Genomic DNA, 14,070 nt, shown 5'->3' with positions numbered 1-14,070 from the left:
GTTCCACTGTACATAGGTGTTGCCAGCCAATCTTGCGTTGTTCCACACTTTCCCATCTCATCTATTCTCCCTGCTTGATTCTCCCTGAATCTTTTTCTTTTGGTATAAAGACTCCACCTGCTCGACCCCTCTTTCATCAATTTCCACAGGATTCGTAGAACTCCTGAAGCACTCTTGTACACTCTGTATGGAACTCCATTAGGCCCTGGAGATGATGACGCCCTTGCTTTTTTCACAGCTTGCTCTACTTCTTTCCACTTAGGTGCACAGTCCTCCAATTGGTATTCTGGTGCATTGATAGGTGAGATGTCTGAAGGACATCCTTCTTGTGCGCCGTCCTTTGGGTGAGATGTAGTGAGATGTAGTTGTAAGTGACTCAGCAGCTGATGCATAGTTCACATACCCTAGTCTCTGTAAGTCACCTTGGATAAAGGTGTATGCTAAACAAACAAATAATAGTGAACATGGAGGTGATGGTGACAGTGATTTATTTGATGGAGAAACTTTTGACCTACTGTACATGATTGATGGCGCTGACGACAATATCAACAAGTCACAGTATTTTCAGCTACAGAATAAGGTAGTTTGTTGTATTGACATGTTAATATACAGTAACATATCTAAGAATTCAAATACTGTCTTTTTGTTTTGTTTTGTTTTTTTACTAAAAAAAGGGTGGGAACTAGATTATTCACCCTAATGTGTGCTGTACCTTCATACTGTCTTTACATTTTTAATTCAGTTGGAAATACTATTGATGATATTAGCGTTTGATTTTTTTCAACAGAATGATGAACTAATTTATCCTGGGGGATGCATCACAAAAGGACAGTCTCTTGGCAATAATGATATATGTGCTCCAACATCATGTAACAGGTGTTGCTTTGGAGGACTTGTTTTCTCCCTCACCTGATGCCAGAATCAAACTACCGGTTTCAAAATTATTTGGAAATCCAAGCTTGTTTTACACTGCTCATTATTACTGCTCAGAATAAGTGCATTACAAAGGACAGACAAGAAATCAAATATTAATTCTGGCAACTTTTTCTTAGTCGCTGGGGTAAAAATTTGCTCTTAGATACATTAGAAAGTAATTGTTGGACAAAAGAGCAAGAAAACCTGATGGCTCCATTGAGGATATTATAGATGGCAAGAATTATACAGAATTGTTGAAGAAGAAACAAGTTGGAGAAGGAAGATATAACTTTGACATGGAACTGTGATGGTGTGCCTATATTCAGATCATCTAGGTACTCGATGTGGCCTCTTCAGTTCACAGTGAATGAACAAGAACAAAGGAAGAAAATGTCATGATTGCTGCCTTGTGGTTTGGTGTATAAAAGCCACGTATGGATACATTTTTAAGCCATTTATTGATGAGTGCTGTGAACTTGCTGACACTCCCATAACCTGGACTGATAATGCTGGTTTTCTGTCTTGTGTGCTCATCAGATGGTGTTACAAGACCCATTTTGCATAACACTAAACAATTCAATGGCGAATATGGATGTGACTGGTGCCTACATCCTGGTAAAGTAGTTGAAGAGGCTATGTACATGCATACCCATACACAGGGGATTTGCAAGATTGAAGAACAGAGGAACAATTAAAGGATTATGCTACTGAGGCAGTGCAATTGGATAAACCAGTAAATGGTGCTAAAGAGGTGAGCAGAATACTTTTGCTTTCTGAGTTTAACATAATATCTGGTTTTGTCCCGGATTACATGCATTCTGTACTTTTAGGTGTCAGCAGGCAGTTTGTCAATGTATGGTTAGAACCGCATAACTAATCACAGCCATGGTACATAGGCAGGCATATCAGGAAATTAGTTGAGAAACTCTTGAGTATAAAACCACCACTGTACAGGGAAGAGCATGTGTCTTCAGTGTCCATCAGTTAGTTCTTATTAGTGATAGCATCCTAAATTGGGGGCCATTGTGGGCAACATCAACATTTATTTTTTGAAAATAATAATGCTTACTGAAGTAACTTTACAACGGTACTCAGTTTGTTCCACAGCAAATATGTGAAGTATTTCTTCTTTGGAGAGATATATCACAGCATCTCAGTGTTTTAGGGTATCAATCCGATTCAAAATTAGTCACTGACAGTAGGCTAAACCGAAAGACAACTAAGCAGGGACTTATAACCCTTGGCAACTCATTTAGACTGCATATCTGTACAACTTGCCGTAGAAGAACTTTGGGAGATTCGTGTACAACACTATTTTATATTGTACTGCAAACTACACCAGAACAAAGAAAAGGTACAATTCTACATATAATTTAATAATGACAATTTGGTGAGATAAAGTTCCTTTTGCTGTGCAAGACAAACTGTTCAGTACTGCTGATTGTGATTGCCAGCCATGCCTATTGTAGTAGTCAATCCTTATAAGGTATTATTTATGCCAATAGGAGACTTGGATTGACATTAAACAAAATCCTAAAGAATCCCACTTCCAAATTCTTATGAACAAGATACATTTTTGACATTTGCATGTTAGGGCTTGCAAAACTATTAATTTCTGAATTTCAGAAATTCCAGATAGGAAACTCTTACACAATTAAACTAATTGAAAAAAAAAAAAAAATATATATATATATATATATATATATATATATATATATATATATATATATATATATATATATATATATATATTAAAGGTATACAATCTAAAAAAAAAATATATTAGATTTTTTTTTTTTTATATTATGATAACATATAAAGTAATCCTAAACATGGTGTGTAGTGTCGTTAAACATTTAGTAGCTATTGTTTTACTTTATTCATTTATTTGTATTTATTAAAGTTATTTTTACTATGGTATCAAATCTGTAAAGTGCTTTGAGGATTCCATCCTATAAGGTGCTAAATAAATGTGTTGTTGTTGTTGTTGTTGTTCTTTGTAGGTTTATGGGTGATAAAAAACACCTCAACACTGTGATGGTCTAATAATGGTGCACACCCTTCCATAACTTACTACTGAAATGGTATAGCAGTATACTACTTTTATAAATACATTGTACAATATATAGACAAATACTTTGGAAATAATAATAATAATAATAATAATAATAATAATAATAATAATAATAATAATAATAATAAACTTGTTAATGAAACTGATCTTCTGGGTTTTTATTCATGCATTTGCAAGACAACATGCATACATAGCAATTTATTATAGTTATATTCAGACTACAACTAAAATTAACTTGGCAATGTCAATACAGCCTAGTTTAAATTAACTAGTAAAATGTGTCTAACATTTTTCACTTTGTTTTAAGTAATGCTTGTTTTTTCTCTTACTTTTTTTTCACAATTTACACTTGGAACGTACATGCTTCTAGTTGCTAAACTCAACATAAAACGGTTTTGAGACTAAATACTTTGATCTTTGAATGTTTCAAATGAAAACTGTGGAGGTGTAGTGTTGGTAACAGCAAATGAACTTTTTACAATTGAACTTTTCCTTCAGTCTCAAATATTTCTAAATGATTCTTGGAAAAAAAAAGGATTCAACACATCATTAATTATTCATTAATTATCATTAATAAGATAATTACTAGCGTAACACGGGCAAATGCAAAATACATACACTTAATTGGTATCACAGGGTATAAATTTCAGTAGTTTGGACATAAAACTTATATCTTTATGTTGACAATGGTATTACCTATAAATACATGATAGACAAGCCTTATAATATAGATGCAAAACAGCAGATTGGTTAGCATATTGGTATTAATACAATCTACATAAAGGTTTCTACAGAAGTAGTATGTTGCTATAAAATTACTACAGACCAACTTGTACTGCAGTAATGTTGTATTATTCATATCTGTAGTAATATTATAGGCTGCTCTATAAGTACAGTGCTATAGTGTTATACAATAGTATAATTATACAGTACTAAGTACGATTTGTTCCTGTATTATAGAGACTCTAAAAATACAAGAATCTATAATATTACTAAAAATCACTACAGAAACCTGCAGTACGCCCATATACTAGACTTGAATACTAATATAGTACAATACCAAACAAATCCTATAATACCCTATAAGAATGTACTTTTTTTCGTAAAGGACACAGTATACTATTTCAGTGACCTGCTTCGTCCCAGTAGCTGTTATTCTTAATATTTTGTAATTTGTATATATTCCCAAAGGTAACAATGTTATCAAAATGTTACATAATTAAATGTATACGTGTCTCTATTTTATTATTATTATTATTATTATTATTATTATTATTATTATTATTATTATTATTATTATTATTATTTCTAATACAAGCAATTTTTTTTTTCTTCCTAGCATTTATTTCGGTCTTGATATATATTTGGTTCTGTTTTAAGCAAAAAAAACAAAACAACCCTTATCATCCGGATGTACGTATGTCAAAACCCTTGCTTTGTAAACTCACAGCGCCAATCTAGTGCTTTTACTGAGTGGATATCTGAGTTTTAACTCTAGCTTTCTATCTTATCTGATTGGCTAGCTAAATACATTTGCACAACCCCATTGGTTTCTAGTTCTCATGGTTTCAATGTCGTTTTGTGTTGACACTACGGTCGACGTTTGCTATTGGTCAACCCCTTTTTGTAAATCAGTACTGCGTAATAAATCACTACGGTAGGTGAATGAGTATGTTGTTAATTTCCGGTAACAGAGATCAATCGCTAAAAGAGTCAATACTCTAACTGGAGCTGCTTTGATTTCTCTCTCAGTCAGTGCCATATCAAGTTCTACCACCTTTCATGCTGGAAAGTATATAAAGGCAATGTCTATTCAACGTCTGCCAGCGGTAAACATTAGGGGCTGCAGGAAACCAGTTTTAGGAACTCTCAGGATTCCAGAAAAGAACACCAGAATTAACCTTGAAAATCATTTGAAATGGATTTCGGAATTCCAGCAAACGTGCAGGTTTTATTCCGAGCATGCGATGAGGGCGATTACGAGAGTGCAAGGCGAATCCTAGAACCAGGTGTTGCCGAAACCGCGACACCAGGAAGGCTCTGCCCCGATGCGGGATCAGAGTGCAACGCAGACAGCTCGAGCTCCAGGTCAGCTTCGCTTGTCCCGGTTGATTGCACAGATGAGGAGGGTAACACAGCGCTCCAGTTCGCCGCTGCTAGTGGACATGAGAATGTTGTTCGGTTTTTGCTAAGAAAAGGAGCTTCGGTGGACAACCGGAATCACTATGGTTGGACCCCGCTAATGCAAGCAGCAAGGTGTGTATCTCCCAATTCTGTAATGTAAACTGTTTCATAAGCACATTTTGTACTGAATATAGATATCACTGCATCCTACATTTTCAATAACTTCTTGCAACAGAAGGATATAGCCTTAGATACTTTAAACGTTTTTAAATATACATTGTTGTTTGTTGAATATATGTAAACAACGGCAGAAGGTGTGATTTGTTAGTTATGTTGTGTATGTTAATGATATTTTTCCCTCTCCATTTAGATTCGGCCATCTGAGTGTTGCCCACATGTTGTTGGAAAATGGTGCTGAAATAAATGCCAAAAACAGAATCGGGGCCAGCGTCCTTACAATGGCATCAAGGGGTGGTCACGTCAGTGTTGTGAAACTGTTAATGGAGAGTGGAGCCATTGTCGACGACTGCGATCATTTGGATGTTAACATGGGGAATAATAACAAAGGGGAATTGCCAGACATCACTGCCCTGATGACTGGAGCACAGCACGGGCATGAAGCCGTGGTGAGGTTGTTGCTGGAGTGGGGTGCAGATCCAAATTACAGCATCAAAACAACAGGATGGAGCCCACTTATGCTGGCAACACTCAGTGGGAAAGTGGGTGTGGCACAACAGCTAGTAGAACGAGGAGCAGACCCAGACCACAGAAATGTTCTGGCTAAAACCTCATTTGAGATTGCGCTGAACTGTAAACAAAAGGAGATGAAGAATTACCTGGATGCCATAACCACTATCCGCCCACAGTCAGGTAGTGTATGTTTTTCTTGGAGACCGGGTTGGACTACAGTGTTAGTAGTGTGTAGACCAACAATGACAGTAATTAGACTGCAAGGTGTTTACATTGTTCTGAAGGGATACATGGAGATTTCTAAATGAGAACTATTGTAATTTCGACATTTGAAGGCAGAAAATTGGCCAATAGGTTACTCGTTTTTTTAGGCCAGGAGATATTTACAGACTTTGATGGAGAGCTGGTAACAGGTGCTTCCATATCACAGACCTGCTATCAGCTCTCTGTCAGTCAGTCATAGACTCACTTGGAAGTGAAATGTGCAGATCTTAATTATTACAAATTATAATGTTTTAGCCAATTGGAACAGAGCCATTCATGTATTATGCTGCAACAGCACAGATTCATCTCGTACCAGGTTACTAAGTTTTGTCTGCCTTCTTAAACATGAGTAGGTTTCTGTAGCTGCTTTTACTAATGCTGGCTGCATGTAAATATTCCCTAGTAACCAGATGCTGTCTAATTATTGGCTAATTTTGGAAATCACTAAACTGACTGCACAAATAAATTAGACTTTCTTTGTTTGTTTAGCAGCTGTGCTATCCTTGTGTTTTATGTACCACAGGGAAATACTCTCCAGTCAACAGTATATGTACAGTAATTGTAAATTTAGCAGAAATGCTTGACATTTTAAGGCAGTGTGGTCCAGTGGTTAAAGTCCAGGGCTTATAACCACAAGGTCACTGGTTCAAATCCCACCTCTGATTGACTGACTCACTGTGTGACCCTTAGCAAGTCACTTAACCTCCTTGTGCTCCATTCTGCGGATGAGGTGTTAAATCAAAAACCTACTGTAAGTGACTCTGCATATAATGCACAGTTTACAGCCTACCTCTGTATAGTGCTTTGTGGTGGTGGTCCACTACGAAAGGCACAATATAAATGTATTATTATTATTATTATTATTATTATTAACAATAAACTGCCAAAGCTGTCATCTGTTAAGTAACAAGTGGTTGGATGTCCAAATAGGTTCAGCCCCAAAAAGCTTTCAAGATGCTCTACGCTGTTGTATCTAGGTGTAGAATTATGTGTCCAATCTCTCACGTGCAAGTGAATCATCTTATTCAGTGAATATGCAGTTGTGTTAATGTGCTGAAGAAGTGTGAACAGCTGGGTGTTAAAAATCCTTTCACAAATACATTAATTTCGTAACAGGGCAAGCAATACAGCAATAAATCTCAGGTATCATTGATCAAAATGTATATTCTATAGTATTTCCTTAATTCGAAACTCTGTTGTAAAACAGTAGGCCTACATCCAGTTTGAGATGTATGTTTTACCCTCCCCCCTTATTTAATGCATCCTCTACTGTACACGTCTTAAATTCATAAAATATGCAGATGGATTAGTGTTGAGGTGTTAAATATGTCAATACAGGACTTTGCACTTTGTTTGGAAAGGGTTCACCAAATTGAAGTGTGTCTTGACCTGTTGCATAGCAACCAGAAAGCAGTCACTTCCCAGAGGAAATTAGCCTGTGTTGAGGGAAACAGACTGTGAAGTAACACGTGTTTAAGTGGGAATGAAAGCAAAGAACAGTAGGACAGTTTTGTTTGCTATACTTTATCTTCAAGTTGGTCTCCGAGCAAGCCTTAGCAGGGCGAGTTTCTTAAAGGAAATCTATATAAAAATGACCACCACTAGGAATCGTTCCAATGGTGGGGTGGGCACACCTCAGGCTTGTTCAGAGACAATCCCAAAAAGTTAAAGGCTGACTTTATTGAACATGAGTAATATCGTTCAAAAGTATTCCTTTAAGATATATAAAATTATTATACAGTAAATGCCAATTATTAGCAACCCTTATAAAGACAACTTTTGGTTATTAACAACATTTTCCCAGGAACCAATCCTGTCCCATAGACTTTAATATTAATGGAATAATGATATTAGCAATTGCACGCCGCTTATTGACAACTTTATTACTAGTTGCCAGTGCTACAGAGCACACTTGCATGATTTATGCACATACTTCATGCAGCTTTTATAACACACTGACTTCACAACTGGGTATTTCTGGAGGACTGAGGCAGACTCGTGGCTTTGAAACTGGCTACGAAGCTGCATGCAAAACTGAGGTGGATTAACAGCGGGAGTTGGTACATTGTAAAAAGCGGACGTTGGACAATTTCTTATTTTAAAATTGTGTTCTTTAGAACTGATTGTAAGTACAACACATTTTCTATGTTTGTTTTACTCATAAGTACAAGTGCTATTTAAGCCTATTCGCCTTTTTTGTTTTGTTTTATACACGCGTGAAGTAAACAGTTCTGTGTTTGGGTATTTCGAGTTTCTCATGTTCATTTTTTAACACTAAAATTTAAACGTATATTTCAGTGCCATATTTGTACAACTACAGCATATATCATTGTTCCATATATACACAGGGGCTTTTCGCTTATTTGAAACTTTTTGCTGGGAACCGAGAGGTTGTTAGTAAGTGGCAGTGTGTGTGTGTGTGTGTGTGTGTGTGTGTGTGTGTGTGTGTGTGTGTGTGTGTTTGTCTATATATATATATATATATATATATATATATAATATTGTGTGTGTGTATATATGTATATGTGTATATATATATATATATATATATATATGTGTATGTATATATATATATATATATATATATATATATATATATATATATATATATATATATATATATATATATATATATATATATATATATATATATATATACGATATCAAAATTGTTACTGTTTTGTGTTTAATTGTCTATTTCAGGAGAAGAGAAGAGAAGGCCAGATGTCTTTCATGCTCTGAAACTTGGTAAATCCCATAGCATTTACCTTATTTTTATACTGTTGTGTTTTACACCGTTGGGCTAAAGAGTTAATCTGTCCTTTTAAAAATGAGGTTTTTTTTTTATTCCTAATGTGGAATGAATTCCCCTGGTGATGGGAATATGGAAGCATATTCAATCTTAAGGATCACTCGCTTGTCTTTAAGGTTTAGTCATGAGCACTTAAGAATGCCAGTATGAATGCCAGTTGAAGTAGGTTGTTGTTGTTTTTATGATTACATAAAAGGTTCTCCGGATACGTTTATTTCAGTTGATTCCCTCGTAGTGCAATAACAACTCTGCTGCCTTTGTGTCGGTGACTGGTGATTAATCACTATTACAAATGGTTTGGCAGGAGCCAGAATCCCAAACTTGTTCAGTGAAATGCAGCTTCCAGTCATTTGGAAATAGTTCAGTATATTGTCAGGATTTGCATGTGGGTCATTCCACACCAACTCAACCAGAAAAGGGCCATTTCGTTGCGCACCTGTCTCAGATTTTCCTAGAAAAATTCACCAGGGGGTTTCCTGACACGCTGAGTTCAGAAATGATAGCCATTTTTTTTTTTTTAAATGTCCTCTTCGACCTCTGACCTTGCAAAGGTCAACCTAAAGTGAGAAAGGGACCTTGACCAGAAAAATCGCCCTGGTGCAGTTTAGATGCAACCATCATGTGTAGCACCTCGTTCTACTCGTATTGAACAGGGCTTTTCAGAACAGAATACCAGGAGCACCGTACTCACTTCTTGCAAACTGCAAGACGAGGGGTAATTGATGAGTTTTATTCGCGTTTCAGCCTAACCCTTTATCTTGTAGGGGATGTGGGTATTGCTGTAAGACCCTTAGGTACCAGTCTTAGAAATTCTGTGAAAAACATTTGGTTTCAAGTCCCACCACTGGAGGGGGTGACTCCAAAAAATCACCCAAAGATATGTTTGGATAGATGTTGATGAGATCTACAAGAATCAAGCAAAATATTATGGTATCTGGGGATTTTGTATTTTTGAAGTTGCAATTGTCATGCATTCAAGCATTGCCTATTGCCAATTTGGTGAGGCTAAAGTGCCACATAGTTCTATCCATAGTTCTTGCATTCTCTGAGGATTGATCTAGAGGGAAAAGTAACAGTATGTGCTTCCACTGGCACTAGCTTGGAGCTGAGGGGTTATAAACTTGCATGGGACTTGGGACTTCTTTGTTATGATGACACATTTGAAACTACCAAAACCCTACTAGTTGAGTTTTAAAAACTAAATTCACGATTTTTCTTAAAAAATAAATAAATAAATAAATAAATACATACACCTGTCTCTATGATCGAAGACCTCCTAAAACAAGGACTTTCAGTTGTGATGAGTGATGAGTTTTTCACAAATGGTTGATCAGTCAATCAATTATTCCCCTAGGTAGGCACCACAGCTTATAAAAACAAAAACTTTACTGTCACTTTTTGGTTTTTAAAGCAAGGTTTTGGTAGTTTCAAATGTGTCATCATAACAATGAAGCCCCAAGTCCCATATGTAAGTTCATAACCCCTCAGCTGCAAGGTAGTGCCATTGGAAGCCCACATTGTTATTTTTCCCACTAGATCAATCCCCAGAGAATGCACAATTGAAGAAATAACCAGTTTGGATAGAACTGTGTGGCACTTTAACCTCACCAAATTGGCCATAGCAATGCTCAAATGCATGACAAATGCTACTTCTAAAATTTGCCAAATCCCTGGATACCAACATATGTTGCTTAATGCTTGTAGATCTCCTCAACATTTATCCAACATTCATAGGGGATTTTTTGGAGTCCCCCCACGCAAGTTATTACAGCTTAAACTCAGTACAAACAGCAAAAATTCAAATTTCAAGGGGGTTTAATGACCAGTGGTGGGACTTGAAACCAGATGTTTTTCACAGAAATGGGACGACTGGTTCCTAAGGTTCTTACAGCAATACTTAGTTTAGGTCCCAAATCCCCTACATGGTAAAGAGTTAGGCTGAAGTTCAAATAAAACTCGTCAGTTACCCCTCATCTTGCAATTTGCCAGAAGGGAATAGGGTACTCCTAGTATTATTATATGAAAAACACTATTCAATACGAGTAGAATGAGGTGCTACAGATGATGGTAGCATCTAAATTGCACCCAGGGTGATTTTTCTGGTCAAAGTCCCTTTTTCACTTTAGGTTGACCTTTGCAAGGTCACAGGTCAAAGGGGAAATTAATAAATATATATATAATTTTTTCTTTCATTTCTGAACTTAGCAAGTCAGAAAACCCCCAGGTGAATTTTTCTAGGAAAATCTGAGACAGACTGGCAACTGCACTGGTTGAGTTGGCATGGAATGAATGACCCATGTGCAATAAAGGCAAACAAACACCAGCAGGTTGTTTTTTTAAGCATCAACAACAGAAAGAGTACCCGTAAACCTGACGTGTAGTGACATGGTAAATCTTACCTTTAATTTAGAAAATGTTTGAGAATTTAGTTGTAACCATCACCAAGAGCCTTATCATTACATTTTTATACTTTAAATTTAGGTTTTGCACCCCAAGTTTACATACAAAGAGGGATACACTGTATCGCTGAATGCAAGTCATAGCAGTGAGAATCTAGGGCCCTATGAAATCCATTTTGTTATTTTGAATTTTGGGATTTATCTTTCCCTGATTTTGGATTTTTTGGTTTTAAAAATCTGTAATTTGTTAGTTAGTTTGTTTTTTATAACCACAAGTGTTTGATACATTGACAGCAATGGTGAAGCTAGAAATGCATTAAAAATATGACGAAAAATCCTTTTTAAATGGTTTTAATCGAAGTGCTTTCAGAAAAAATAGTACAAATTGGCACAATGTAATAGATACAAACTAGGAACATTGTAAATTAAAAAAAATCTAAATGTAGGCTTTTTTAGAAGTTTTTCTTTTCAACACAAGCTGAACTATAACATTTCAATTTAATAATTTTTGACAAACAATTTAAATAAAAGCCTAAATATTTAGATTCATTCTAATTTAATAAAAAGGCACTTAGTAATATCTCCCTGAGAACTTAGTTATTTCATGTGTTCCCATGACGTGTGCTTCTTGAAACCTCTTGTCATACAAACACTGTGCTATTTGTGTCATTTTTTAAATATATACATATATATTTTGTTCGTTTTAAACTGATTTTGTGGTAAAGTCCTTGGGTGCCTAATTCAGTTTTTCTCTGAATTCCGCGATCCCGTCTGTGTCCTCAACAAGACAGATTTCATAGGGCCTTAGGAAACCTATGTACATGAGTAAATATATAATTTGGCTTGTGCTTTATTATGCTTATTAAGACTATTTATTTCTTAGCAACTCTTGAATCAACTCTTGGATCAAGCTTTGTATTGACTTTTGTCAAGAATTTCTTGAAAGACTATCCAAGCATTGTGAAGATGTTACTATTTTGTTCACAGGGCATATGCTTACAATGCGATTCTTTACTGAATAATTCTGCCTGTCTCATTGCTGTATTCATGCTCCAGGAAAGTGCCAGTTAGTTAAGGAGATATTAGATGAAGATCCTGGCCAGGTGAACATTGCTAATCCTGATGGCGCCTCTCCCCTGATGATTGCTGCAGTGAATGGGCAGCTGGATGTTGTTCAATTGCTTGTGGAGGGAAATGCTGACATTGACAAGCAGGACAGTGTTCACGGGTGGACAGCACTGATGCAAGCTACATATCACGGGTACTCCAGTAAAGTAGTTGTAGCTAATTCAATAGCTCCATAATTGTTTTCTGCCATGTACAGCCATTCGCTATATAGGTCTCAACTGTGCAGTTTTGAAAGAAACACATGTTTAGCAATTATGCAATTGCATTTTAAAACTTAATATCTAGTACAGCACCAGGTTAAAGAACCCTAATCAAATGTCCAAGGTAGTAATGCAGTAACAGACTATCTCAAAGGCAAGGCAAAAAAAACATTGAACTTACTATAGTACCAGATGTATGATTTAAAATACATGTCTCCTATATAGGGCTGTGTTCAAAGGTTTGTTCGCTAGCCAGAGATTCGAAGATTGTTTTAAACCTTCGAAGGTTCTTAAGACTCCATTAAAACACTGTGGGTTTTTTTTTTTATTTTTTTTTTACTGTTAACAGAAACCGTTTGACAATGTGTGAATACTATAAATCACACGTTAAATGTCACTCGCATGCAAAATTCGATCTTTTGATTTGTATAATGTATATTACTTAAACAAAAGTTGTTGTATCACTACCAAATCGTTGTACGTAGCAACTCTATATGGCGCCCCTGCTGTGTATGGAGCAGGGTATAGTGTCCAACACACTGGGGCAGTACAGTTTTAGTGCTTTAGTAAAATATGTACTGAATATCTGGTGCACAAAACGGTGTAAGAGAAGTGCTATGATAGAATATGTTTGAAACATACAAAATATACGATAACACAAATAATTTTAATTTCGAAAACTGAGCACTGTCTGCCCCTCCCCCCTCCAGCTTGTGTTATCCAGAAGCAAACCTTTAATTTCTTCATTCGCCATCTAGACAGCAAAGCGTTGTATAGCGTAAGCTGTATTGAAAGAAATGTCTCGAAACCCCTCTGCTGTTTGGAATTTTTTTGTTAAATGCCCAGACGACTAAAAAAAAATATTAATGCAAAAACTGTGCAAACAACTCCTATCATGGAGGTATAACCAATCTTTGGGGTCACTTGACATAAGTTCATATATTATTATTATTATTATTATTATTATTATTATTATTATTATTATTATTATTATTATTATTATTATCGTTGTAGTATTAGTAAAAAGTGACAGAGACTGATAACTTGGTTGGAATGGTGACTGTTAAATAAAGTTTTGTTTTGCCTGAAGTCTGAATGTTTTAGTCCATGTATATGGATTACCCCTAAACAGTAGCTATGGTAACATCATCAGTAAATTATCCGAATTTGAACCATCGAAGTTTCGAACCTTCCTTCGGTAATGTGTCCCGAACCTTCGAAGGTCAAAATGTACCCTTCGTTGCAGCCCTACTGCTATAACATGTTTATTTAAAAACTGTACATTTGAAATCTATGTAGACAATTGAAGTACAAAATGGGTAAGATTTATGGAGTCATTGTACGGGCACACCCCTCGCTGCATTTTTGAAATGTTATACAGTATAAAAAGTTATGGTATTCAGACTGTTGCTTACAATTCCCACACTGTTGCTGTTAAAACTTTATTCTTTACAAGGCTGTTTC

The 14,070-nt window shown here is 35.9% G+C and overlaps 1 protein-coding gene across 2 annotated transcripts in view; it reads left to right on the top strand.

The window, feature by feature from the left end:
- Positions 1-4,645: 4,645 nt before the first annotated feature.
- LOC121313063 (ankyrin repeat and SAM domain-containing protein 6-like) overlaps positions 4,646-14,070 on the top strand; it is a 32,300-nt gene continuing 22,875 nt past the window's right edge. For both annotated transcript variants that reach the window (XM_041245200.1, XM_041245201.1), the window contains exons 1-4: positions 4,646-5,245; positions 5,484-5,983; positions 8,771-8,815; positions 12,335-12,539. In XM_041245200.1, the coding sequence (XP_041101134.1) occupies positions 4,908-5,245; positions 5,484-5,983; positions 8,771-8,815; positions 12,335-12,539 (1,088 nt within the window). In that variant the 5' untranslated portion in view covers positions 4,646-4,907. The remainder of the gene's footprint in view (positions 5,246-5,483; positions 5,984-8,770; positions 8,816-12,334; positions 12,540-14,070) is intronic.

The sequence above is a fragment of the Polyodon spathula genome, chromosome 3, assembly GCF_017654505.1.
Source record: "Polyodon spathula isolate WHYD16114869_AA chromosome 3, ASM1765450v1, whole genome shotgun sequence".
Classification (NCBI taxonomy): Eukaryota; Metazoa; Chordata; class Actinopteri; order Acipenseriformes; family Polyodontidae; genus Polyodon; species Polyodon spathula.
Note: the sequence above shows the minus strand (reverse complement) of the source record. Positions and strands in the feature narration are given on the sequence as shown.